We start from the raw sequence: 12,519 nt of genomic DNA, 5'->3' as shown, positions 1-12,519 counted from the left end.
AGATAGACAGAAGACTCAGCACTGCCCCTTTGTGATAAACATTACTGTTCCCAAGTAGGCTAACAAGCTTCTGGTGCTTTACAAGATGCTGAAAACCTGTCTTGATTGCATTTAATTTGATTCCAATTAAGAAGCACTTAAGAAGTTTCTACTGAATTAGATTACACTGGGTGTTTCTAAAGAAGACACTTCATTATTGGAGGCAGCTTTAATCTAAAATAATCACAGAGCGAAAAACACTGTTCATTTTAATAAAATGAGCTTAAATCCCATGACATCATTTCACAGTTGCATACTGTAGATTATGGTTTATTAAATAATAATAGTACGGGGGCCCTGAGAGAATCATTTAAAACACCGAGCGCCTCATTCACAGTTCACCCGAGACAGGGCAGGTCACATTGCTTTTTTAATACTAGACAGAAACCAGAAACGCTACGGGGGAAATTTTATTTAAGTGAAAATAAGGAGATAAAGCCAAGGCACTGCAGTGAAAATGTTGCCTTTTCACCAAAGTTATAAGCAGTGAGTTTTCCAGCTGACTGAAATGAAAATGAACTTCTGACTTAACAGGCAAATAAACAGAAAGTGCCACCAATTTCCTTAGCTCTTTGAAATGTAACATTGCTCCTTTTAAAATAAAGAACTGCTCTGACATAAAAATTTTATGCATTCACAATCAGGACAAAAAAAAATCAAGCCCCCTCCTCCCTTTTTTCTAAGTCCAGCAGTGTCAGATATTTTTTTCAGAAGTTATTATTTTACAAGCCTTGGTTTGTGTTAATGTTTCAAAAGAGAGAAATGATTAAAAGCAAATGTCCTAAAGTCGGTTATTTCGTACTAAGCAGAAACCACACAGTTAGCTTTCATTGGATGAAGCCCCGCAGACACATTTGGCTTGCCCATCACTGATACTTCACGAATAAAAGCAACTTGTGGTTTGTGGTTAGTGATTAAGCACCAGTGAACTCATGTGCACGCTTGTATAGAAAAATCTGCTGCATTTTGAGCATTTCACACTTTGTAACAACATCTTTATTATACCTTCCAGGATTAATTGACCTAAAACCCAGCAACTCTACGATATATCTATTGGATAATTAGAAGTCTGAGGACCAACAAATACAACCCATTATTGACGTTCATATCTTTAGTCAAACAAATACTTTACAGCTGCAATTTGCAAAAGTTATTTCCTTTGAAATGGGCATCATATCAAAGACACAGGCAGCTGATCTGATTCATATGGGTGGTTTCAATACCCTCTCTAAAACAGATTAAAATCTAAAACTAATGCTACGAAGTCAGGAGGCTGAGGTAGGAGGAGTGAGTGTCAGGCCAGGCTAAACAACACACTGTGATGGTGTCTTGAAAAGAATTAATAAATGGACAACTCTGTAACCTTGAAAACAACCTGCGCTTCCTCTCACAGCCTAGGTGGGTCTCTCCTGGAGATAATTGAAGCTTCCTAGCAAGTCTGCCTGACCTTGAGAGCAGGAACAGCAGGGTGGGGGCATAGTGACCTACTTTAGTGATCAGCAGCTATAGATATCAGACAATGTGCTGGCTGTCAATGATCATTGCTAAAATCTGTCTATACCACACTGGAACAATCAATTTTGTAAATGATTGCAATAATCAAGGAAATCGCCTAATTTATAAATCCTTGCATAGGGCATTTTAATGGATTCCTCCATTTTAATGCTGATGTCTTCAGAGCTCAATGAATTGTTGTCTGGGCTGTCAGGGCACAAAATGATAAAAACATTCCGTCTGGTAGGGAAACCACATCTCATGGATATTCAGACCCTCAAGTCGTGATCACTCATTGGTGACTTCCACAAAAGTTCCAGGCTCCGGAGGAGCCTCGCGAGGAGCAAATGAGCAAGGCGTGTTCGTGTCTGCGTGTTTATGAAAACCATTACAGTTTTGGAATCTGAATGAATGACCTTGTAACGAATGGAAGCGTAACACAGTGGGAACCTCTGACAGCCCATATCACGACAGTTTCTCTCTCCTTTCTGCCTAATGCTGGGTCAGTTTGTTTTTTAACCACCAAGTCTCAGAGTCTGGAGGCTCCACCCCATGCTAATCTCCCAAATAGTGAATCACGCCAGTGAGGATGCTCCTGGTTGTGCTAACGTAGATGTATGCCGTCCCAATCCTCACTCGCCCACTAACAGGTGGATCTCCAGAGTCCACCTGAAAAGCCAGGCTGCACACTTAGCACACTTCTCCCCTAAGCCCTCCACACATAGATTACTCGTCTTGGTTAATCCTTGGCCAATTGATTCCGGCCAATAGTGTACTGTCAGTGCCTTACTTACTGCTCAGTCTCACTAACCTGACATTTATGGTGCACTGATTGGCCTCTGTCAGTGCTGCTGCTTGTAAATTCACTTTGAAAAGCTTTGTGTTAACAGCCTTCAGCCTGGCTCCGAGAAGAGTACGAACAGGCAGCCGACAAGCTTGACCTCCTGCCCTTATTACAGTGAGTAAATCAGGGTTTGAGCCATTAGGCTGGAGCCTGGGGCCTGCACAAAGAGGACTGACATGACAAAAGGTCAACCTCTGTCACACATGTGTAACAATTTGGATAATGGAATTCTGTAACTTATCTGAGCGAGGTGGTAAACGCTCACCAGGAAAAGGATACTGGGGACCTGGCTTCTCCCGCTTTATTGCTAAGTACTTACACCAGAGTCTGTGTTTCCTTTATAAATACACAAGGAATGTCTGAACTCATGAAATCTTGGAGCATATATGGTTCTGAAACAGAAAGAAAGCAAAAGAGAGGCAGGCTCCTATTTTATATACAACTGCCTTCGGAACAACTGCACGCCACCAACGTCTCACAGGCATCGCTGGAGAAAAGAGGACCTCTCTACTGCGGGAATGATTCCCCAGCTAAATAAGGTGCAGGATTTCCCACTGGATTGAAAGTGTCTAACCCACAAAACCACACCACAACTGTCTGTGACTCTAAGGTGAAACATAGCTTTTCCACAAACAATTAAAATTGCTGTAATTTGCACAGGGGAATGAGTTGGCACCCCTGTCAGTTTCTGAGGATAATGTTTCCATCAGATCACCTGCTGGCATGCTGTGTGATGGGAGAGACAGATTTCATCTTCAGAGTAACCTCTTAGATTCCCATTTTGCTTTCTACATTCTGCTACTAAGGCAAAGGAATAAAAAATAATATGTGACAGAAGAAGATAATGCCGTTTAGGAACAAGAAATACCTATGAATCTTTTTCTTCCCATGGACAAAATGATCTCAGTAAAAAAGCCAATTTCCAAATAATAAATAAAATGAGAAAAACAGTCCTGGATGCACAGAATACATCAGCTTTATAAGGTATTTACTCCTAACACATACACCATGTCAAATGCATGTTTAGATGAAACCTCGCCAATGCGAGGATTTCCAAATAGGTTTTTAAAGTTTTGTTTTTTAAGCTCAGTCTTTTAGGGATTTGGAAAATCAAGAAGAATCTGAGGCCTCAACCTAAAGGGCTGTGACTTTAAAGAGACTCTGTCAGGGCCAACATGAAGTATTACATCTTTGATTTTTTAACACAGTACTGGAAACCATTCCAAGAGGCAGCAGATGGTTTTACAGTTTACGTAAAACTACAAAACTCTCTCACTCTATCAAACGAGCACCACTATAAAAGACATCTTCAAATCAAATGAGGCAAAACCAGGGAGGTATGCCAGCTGTTAGGATGCATGATTGGAAACATAACAAGGACATAGCAATAGTTCATTTTTAAGGAAGAAATTACTTGAATTTTGTGAAATTGACTTACTTACAACTAAATTGATAGGTGGAGCAGTATACTAAATGATAAATTGCTGAAAATACGATTTTCACGTCACTGTAACGTGACAGCCACAAAATGTATAGAACCTGTCTTCCCATGGTGTCTTGGTGTCTTGTGAATCGGGCCAATATGAGACAGTGTGTAACACAAAATATGGCATTTACAGTTACAATAGTATCACTGAACAATTTTAAGTGATTTTTAACTTAATATAAAAGTATTGATTCAAAATGATTTTCACACCTAAATATATATGTATGTATGTGTGTATATGTATATATCTGATAGAGTCATTTAGCAGCATGAAATATATGTTTAATATTGGTTTTCATTAATACTTTTTGACTTAAGCTAAATGGTAATGATCAAAAATTAGACCGTTTACTTTAAGCAGAACTCTTATTGTGTCTAAAATATTATGGCACAAAATCAAACCACAAAAAAGCCCAGGTTATGCTATCTTTTTTGAGTTTTCTGAAGAAAAACAGCTAATCTTTCAATAGCATGCAGTGAAAATGAAAGCTTCAGACTTACTCAACCAAGGGGGAGACGGGTCATTTAAAATTAAATTCCCCTCTAGCACCTTGACTGCTGTAATCCTAATAAGCCGCTACATTATCTCAATTAGCGTGCGGGGGGGGGGGGGGGGGGGGGGGGGAATTAAGTTGAAAATGGGTACAATTTACTTTGTCATGTTGCTAAAATTTCTTGTCAAAACAGACCTTGGCTTGAAAGGTATAATCCTAGCTTATCTTAGATTGTAACTTTATTTTAAACTTCTGTATTTTATTCCAGCAGAATCTTAAGTATACACTGTGTGCATTCCTCAGGTCTAGTCATATTAAATTCTGATGTTAAGCAGAAAGAGGAAACCATATACAACTAGATTAATTTCTTTCAAGGGAAAAAAGAACACATTAATAACCAAGATAATGTTTTCATAAATGTTGGAATCAAATGTGCCTTTTCACTTCTTCATCAGAAAACACATTAGGATAAAGTTATCTCACTCCCATCTCTGAGTCCTAACTGCTGAGAAAGAGTCTGTTTTCACTGAATGGTCAGAAAGATTTCTGCCCAGAACATCTAAATAGAACTAAAGCCTGTGTCCAGGTCTTGTTAGAATCAATGTATGTAACTGAAGGGCTGCTTAATGTTCTCTGTAATGTTTTTGTTTTAAAGGATCTAAAGTTGTTATTTTTCAAAACATATTAAAATTATAATCCGAAAAGAAACTGGCCAAATAGAAAAAAAGAGTAATTTTGGTTGTTTTTTTTTTATTGCTAATCTCTTTAAACTGGAAAAAAAAAAGTTAATAACCTTAGATCATTAGCGGAGGGAGGTGGGGTGGGGGGAGAACTGAAGAAAAGAAAATCTCTCCTCATAAATACCTAAAGACTCAAATCATGCTGAAGTGCGCAATGGTGCTTAATGTCTTTAAGTTGCTGCATTTTGAATCATTGGAAATATACATAATGAAAATAGTTAACCCAGAAAGTGACAGCATCCTTACAAATTCTCCATGGTAATGCACATCATACATCTGAAAGTTCTTCTATGAATGAAGCTTTTCATGAATCATCAAAAGGAGCAACTAAGTGTGAATCTGTTTGTTTGCATCATAAACCTCCATGTGCACCATAAAGTACAGAAGCAGAACCAACCATACAATGAACTGTAAACTGAAACAAAAATCCACCATTCACTCAGAAACAGTAACAGGGAAATCAGCAACCTATTTATCATACTGAAATGAAGACAAGCAACCCTGGTAAGAGCTATCAGGACCTAAGAATTGAACTCTGAACACGAAGACATTCCTTCAACAAATGACTCAAAAAAATACTGAGAAGAATAATGATTACAGTTGACTTTTAAAATGAAAGAACCATGATTTAGTGGCTTTTGACTTCCTTGAAAATCTGACTTAGGTCACTCAGATATCCCAGAAGATGTCTAAAATAATATTTAAGGGAATAACTATTTTGTGAGTCATTAAAATGTTATTGCAAAGCCTTTCCTGTAAAGATCTATAGTGTAGCCCAATCACGGACTCTATGTGATATAAACAATGATTAAACTTTTTCAGGATAGATTGCAAATTTAGAGTCTAAAATTTAAAGGGCAATTTAATATTTCCTATTATTGAAAGTGATTTGATTCAAATAATTGTGTCTCATAAATCATGATGCTTAAATTTTTAAATCATAATTTATTCTTTTTTTACTATTTTGTTTTGTTAAGACAGGGTCTCAAGTAGCCTAGGCTGTCCTCAAAATTCCTATGTAGCTGAGGCTGACCTTGAATGCCTGAACCTTCTCCATCTCCAACAAAATGCCTAGTTTTATGCAGTGCTGGGGATCAAACCCAGGCTATCATACATGCTGGATAAGCACTCTGACAACCGACCTACATTCCCAGCCACTCATACTTCATATCTTAAAAGTAATTGTACTAATAAAAGTCTATACCCTATTTTAAAAAGTGTTCTGTCACCACAAATAGTCACTGCCACTAAATTACCCCAGTCAGAAACATTTTTTTACCATCTCTCAGGAGACGTTTTACATGGTTGAAATTTCAATATTCCTCCAATCCCCCAAATGTATGTCATTCTAATTATTGTTAGAGAGGGATGATAAAAAATAGATTAATTATGTTCTAACTAGGAGTAGGAGCCTATAGATCATTCAAGCACAAACCTAGTAGGTCGGTTAATGCCAAGCACTAATATATCTTCCTAATATACCCTACTCACATACCCCAAACAATAGGTGAAACTCACTTTAAATCTATGAAAGTAGCAAGAAAAAACATCAGTCTTATAATTACGACAGAGTTTTTCCTTCATCATGTAGTAATCAAAAGTGTAACAAAAAAGTTCCATAGTTTTCCATGTTATTATGTATTGTTGAAGCCTGTATGTGTAGTGGCTTCTTGCCAACATCCCAATCACTCAAAGCCTTCTAGGAAAAAAAAATGAACTATGGGATTCTTTTTTCCATATTTATGGCTTTGTCCTCTAAAGTCTAAAAATAGACAAGCCTCAGAGGGCGGGATCAGATCGCTTTCACATTTTCAGATAGAATAAATCTGGACACACACACATACACACACACACACACACACACACACACACACACACACACACACACACGACTGCTTTGTGGGTTTCCCTGGGAAGCATCAGTGGACCTTTAACAATGGGATATTAGAGGCCTTAATAACGCCACTGAAGCATGAAGAGTGCGTGGATGCCTGGACCCTGGATGGACTTTCTAAACTTGAAACCACACTGGAGGTTACAACTGAATTAACGAGAAACAAAAACAACAACAACAAAAACCAACTACGAAGGAGGGCGTCAGAACCAGATGCTTTCACTCCCCCTGCCCGTCAGTGTGGCTATGAACTGGCTCTAACTTTTGCTTCCATGAGGTTTCCTGCCAAGCCACTTCCGCCTGCCTCTTTTAGACGTTGAATTTCTGAATTTTTACTGTTGTTTTTGTGTTTGGTTTTTTTTTTTTTTAAGAAAAGCCTCATTTGGTGGCATAAATATGCCCACCCCTTCCCGCCTTGCTCAGGGATTCCATTCTGAAAGACAGAAATGTTCAACTGCTTTCCAGCAACTGTTTAGGAGTGATAAGGAAACTGGAAGCTCTGCGGATAACTATAGCGCAGGCGGCTCATGGACAGCCCTGTCCTCACCTTGGGCTGCTGGGCTGCAAGCTCCTGTGGTCATTCTCTCTCCATCAAGGGAGACTTTGCAAACACAGGCCTCAGCCCCCTGACCCCAGTAGTCACGTGAGGGTTCCGGACAGTAACTCTGTTTGCCACAGCACTATCTCCAGGGCCTAATACGAAGCTGGCCAAAGGGAGCTCAGTAAATATGTAAGTGGATCATTAAATGTTGTAAGTTTTATGTAGTGAGTTGGAACAGCTCCCCACAAAAATGATCACATTGGCAAGCCATTGAGCCATATGTAACCAGGAAGCATGCTGTTGCTGAAATAGCACTATACTGGAGCCCTAGAGTCCACATGAACAGTAAGGCCCTGACAATTAAGAATCTTACCTTTCAGATGGCTCCTCCTTCATCAGTTCACCTGGCTGCAGATTTACAGCCTTTACGGTTATGGCCTCTAGTATTTAGTATTTCATAACTAGTTTTCCATGGGGTGAGAAGCTAAGACCAGTCAAAGAATGATCTAATTATAATCCTCTCTCTTTCAGGAGTGGGCCTCAATAGTCAAGCAGGAAGCTCTGATAAGAATTTTTTAGATATGGTATTTCTAAATAATAGTTGGGATTAACTTATACCAAAATGTGGTTTTCTCATGTTTTAATTATCTCCTTTGTTGAAAGTTGTATAGTTTTACTTTACCAGAAGAGAAACTTTTTTTAAGTTTTGATTTATAATATAATTCATGAAGGGGTTTGAGTACTTTCAAAGTTCTAGAACATATGTTGGTCTCTCACATTCAACATTTACCAAAAAAAAAAAAAAAAAAAAAAAAAGCTTTAGATGACCTAGAACTGTCCCCAGACTTGCTGTGTAGGCTAGGGTGACCTTGAACTGTTGACTTTCTTACCTGCACCTCCTCAGTGCTAGGATTACAGGTGTTCACCATCATTCCAGTACAGTGACACAGAGGACCAGACCCAGGGGTTTCTTAGGAGGCAGGCAAGCACTTTCCCTTATCACCACAAACTTGTTTTCATCTGAGAAAATTACCCTGACTGTCCCCCGCTCGGCTTCTACTGCTCCAGGCACAGAGACCTGTGAGAGGAGACGGGAACCTAGCATTAAGGTCCCCTGGCTGTAATTGTAACTCTTCCTGCACCTAGGCTGTTTCCTCTTATCTTCAAGATGGGGATGGGGGAGGGGTGCTAATCCTTCTCAGTTTGAACCGAGGCGGGTTAAGGTGGCTCTGACTTCTGCAGCCCCCAGGCCCTGTGGCCAGCCACGCTCCACCAACGTCCTCACTGCAGGAACTTCAGAAGCCAGCCCTCCACAGGACAGGGGAACTTAGTCCCCCGATACATCAGGGGGCTTCCGCCAAGGGCCCAGGCTGCGGTGGCGAGGTGTTCAGCTAGGTCAGCTTACCTCCCAGAGGTGCTGCGTGTTCCTCACCGCGCCGGTCTGCACTTTCTCCGGTGGCAGGAGCACGCCCTGGAAGGGCCCAATCCAAGTGCCCTGCTGGATCCTTTGCGCTGCACAGATGCCGTACGCCAGGCCGGGCACGGTGCTAGTGCACAGGCACACCTCCCGCGGCAGGTCCCGCAACCACTCGGGCAGCTCCGGCGGGGGTGCAGCGGCCGCAGCGCTGCTGGTGCCCACAAGCCGGCGCAGCGAGTGCAGTGGCCCGTGCATGGGACACTCCCCGTTGCGGTTGTCCGCGCACATGTCGCAACCTGTGGGAGACACCGGAGAAGGAGGGAAAGGAGCGTGTTAACCTGATCTTTTGTCCGGGGGTGGGGTGGGGTGGGAGGACGACCCCTCGGGTAAACTCCCTAAACTGCAGCAGGTAAACCACCTGTTGAGGAGGGGACACCAGAAGGGCGCCAAGATCGCAGGATGTCGGAAAGGAACTCGCACCACACCCTGGGAATTTGCAACACTCAACTCTGTCTGCTGGGTTCAACGCAAGGCTTCAGGGTTGGGTTTGGATAGGTATGCTTTCCAGGCTCCTAACGCTCGCGCCTTTTGCTTCCGGTCCAGGTTGCCAGCATTTCAGCTTCTCTCTCTAACCCTCACCGGCTCAGGCTTGAAAGCCTTCTCCCTATCCCAGCGTTTCAGGGTGTGGTTATCCTTGCATCCTCAAGAAGTCTGTCTCTTGTCCAACCGGTTATCTCAGATAGTCGCCTGAGTATTTGGTTCTGCTCTTGGGCTATCCAAGCGGGAGTGACAGGGACAAACGTTGGACTCCGCAGCTTCCTAGTCTACCGCCCGAGCACAAGCACCAATCCCCGTTCTGTAGGAGCTATGGTCCCAGTTTCTGTCCAGCGACCACTCCAGGGACTCCAGCCATCAAGGATAAGTAGGAACTGGGCCATGAGTGTGGGTATCCGTAGTGATTGTACGTGCAAGCTATTCCCAGAGGCCAAACCAAATAGGAAGCTTAAGAATCAGGGTAAAGGGTCTTCTTTAATGATCGGGGGTAATGATTCAATGAGCAGGCTGGAAGACTGAGTCCTAGTTAAATGAGATTGTCTCATTAAGGGAAGCTGTTGCCCAAGCTGCTCCTAACTTGCCCCAGGGCAGACAGCTCGCAAGGGGATTCCTACCCTCCAGGCATGCCTCTCCAGAGCACCCAGTGTCGTTTGATTCGAACTGGGCGGAAAGGGCCAGGCAGACACAAGAAGCTAGGCTTTCAGCAATCGTGCTGTCGGAATCGCAGAGCCTAAGGGTTATTAATGGGCCTGGCGGAGCCGCTGTGTCTGCTCCCTGGTGGGGCTAGCTTGCTCCGAGGACTCCCGCCTGTGCAACTCTGCCTCCTGAGTCCAGCCTCCCTGGGGACCCCCAGAGTCCTCCTGCAGCTGAGCCCTGTGGCACTGCCCCAAGCACTTGGTACTCCTGTACTGGTGGAGATGGTAAGAGCCAGGTATCAGGGTACCTGAATTGTCCTCGGGGCTTGTTGGCATCTGCCCCTTGCCTCCATGGCAGCTAGCCCTTGTAGATCACTCCGAATGTGCCAGATCTGTGCTGAAACTGCAGAACCACCCCCAGATACTTGTGACAAAGCAAATCAGTGAAGAATTTTCCACAAGGAACATTCAATCACAACCCAGAATGGAGCCAGAACACTTGGCATGCCAACTGCTTGATAATAATGGTTGGATATGTGAGCATCCTATCCCACCGGAGGTGGTTCCAGTCAGCTGTGTCCTCTCCTCAATGAGCAGCCACTCTACTCCAGCTAAGGTTGCTCAAGGAGTGAGGAGCCCTGCTGGCTGCAACTTCTCAGCAGCTGTCCTCAAGCCTTCTATGAGAAGCAACATCTTGTTTCTGCAGGTCTGCCTTCCTTAACACAAAGGTACTCACTCCCCGCCAGCAACACAGGCTAACGTGAGGACTCTTCAAGGCTCCACTTTTGACCCACCGGCCCAGATGAGAGCATACAGACACTCACTCTCACAAGTCAGCAATTCAGAAACGCGTATATTGCACTCAGACTCTCAAACCTTCACTTGTGAACAACAAACAACAAAACCAAGATGTGGTAGAAACAAAAACGACAGCAAATGTCATCCCTGAATGTCTTCTGTGTGTCCTGCATTTGTCTTGCAGCAAACTGCCACTCTAGTATCTAAGTACCACGATTCCCATTTTGCAGACAAAGCAGGACATTTCCGGGGCACAGAAACAGGTCCAAGGAAGGGCCAAGAAACTAGAGACAGTAAAAAGATTCACATCTCAGTCAGCCTGACCCTGAAGCCTTCAAAGGCAGAGATTCTGAAAGACTAATGAAAGCCAGGAGAATTTTATATACCAACTCATGACTCAATCAATAGAATTGAAAGAGTTTACTGATGTAACCATTTGGGGGCCACGAAAAGAACTCTGGCATGATTGAGTTACAGAGCTACAAGGATAGCTCGCTCTCTGTCTCTCCCACATTCTTGGGCTTGAAGAAGCTAAAGTATAATAGCAATAGGAAAATACATAGCCACTGTCCATAATTTTTAATGTGTCTGACTTGGCAGACGTGTTAAAATGACCTTTCACCACCTAAGCAAAAAAAAATATAGCTTTTTTTAAAAAATGACAATAAAAAAGGCAATGCGCCCATGAAAATAAGTATAAATCACCCCCAGGAAATACTTAACTAATAATTCCTTTCTGGTTCATTCAATTAAGAGTGAGAAACAAGGCCGGGCGGTGGTGGCGCACGCCTTTAATCCCAGCACTCGGGAGGCAGAGCCAGGCGGATCTCTGTGAGTTCGAGGCCAGCCTGGGCTACCAAGTGAGTTCCAGGACAGGCGCAAAGCTACACAGAGAAACCCTGTCTCGAAAAACCAAAAAAAAAAAAAAAAAAAAAAAAAAAAAAAAAAAAGAGTGAGAAACAAAAAAATTTCACTACTCACAGTCTAATAGCTTGTGCCAAAAATTCTATCAACTTCCCCTTGTCTACCTGGAGCATCACGTCATCTATGTGGATAAACAGATTAGAAACAATTAACTCCAGCCACTACCCCACAGACAAGAAGCACACTTCAATAGTATTTGGAATGAATGGCAGCTAACTCATGTCTCAATCCCACTTCAACTTGTTAGGTTTCATTTTTCTCTACAGCATACTTTAAAAGTAGCATTTTTGTAGAGTATTGAAAAACTGGGACCCCCCCCCAATTCTAGAAGACTACATCCTAAATTCACTGAAAAGTAGCCAAGTCAAGTCCATGCTAATTAGTTCACTTAATATGAGTCTTAATAAAAATGTAAAAATATTCCTCCCAGAAAAGTTGACCAATTGCCATCAAAATAAAGTTATGTACAGTCTCCAACATTTTTACCACACAAAATCTCTCTTGGACTGAAAATATTTATATCTAACCTGTCTCAGAGTCCCAGAGGAGCCTGGGGAAGTTTTGAACAAGTAACTTTTTTCTCAGGATTGACAAATAGTCACAAGTTGGCAAACACAGTATTTTCTAGCCAGTGAGCCACAAACACACACATAAAAAG

At 42.3% G+C, this 12,519-nt stretch overlaps 1 protein-coding gene across 1 annotated transcript in view; it reads right to left on the bottom strand.

The window, feature by feature from the left end:
- Positions 1 to 12,519, bottom strand: part of Prdm6 (PR/SET domain 6) — a 104,835-nt gene that overhangs the window by 85,148 nt on the left and 7,168 nt on the right. The window contains 1 exon segment of the mRNA XM_052741460.1: positions 8,938 to 9,245. Coding sequence (XP_052597420.1) covers positions 8,938 to 9,245 — 308 coding nt within the window.

Source organism: Peromyscus californicus, unplaced genomic scaffold, assembly GCF_007827085.1.
Source record: "Peromyscus californicus insignis strain IS unplaced genomic scaffold, ASM782708v3 Scaffold_17__1_contigs__length_78620276, whole genome shotgun sequence".
NCBI lineage: Eukaryota > Metazoa > Chordata > Mammalia > Rodentia > Cricetidae > Peromyscus > Peromyscus californicus.
Note: the sequence above shows the minus strand (reverse complement) of the source record. Positions and strands in the feature narration are given on the sequence as shown.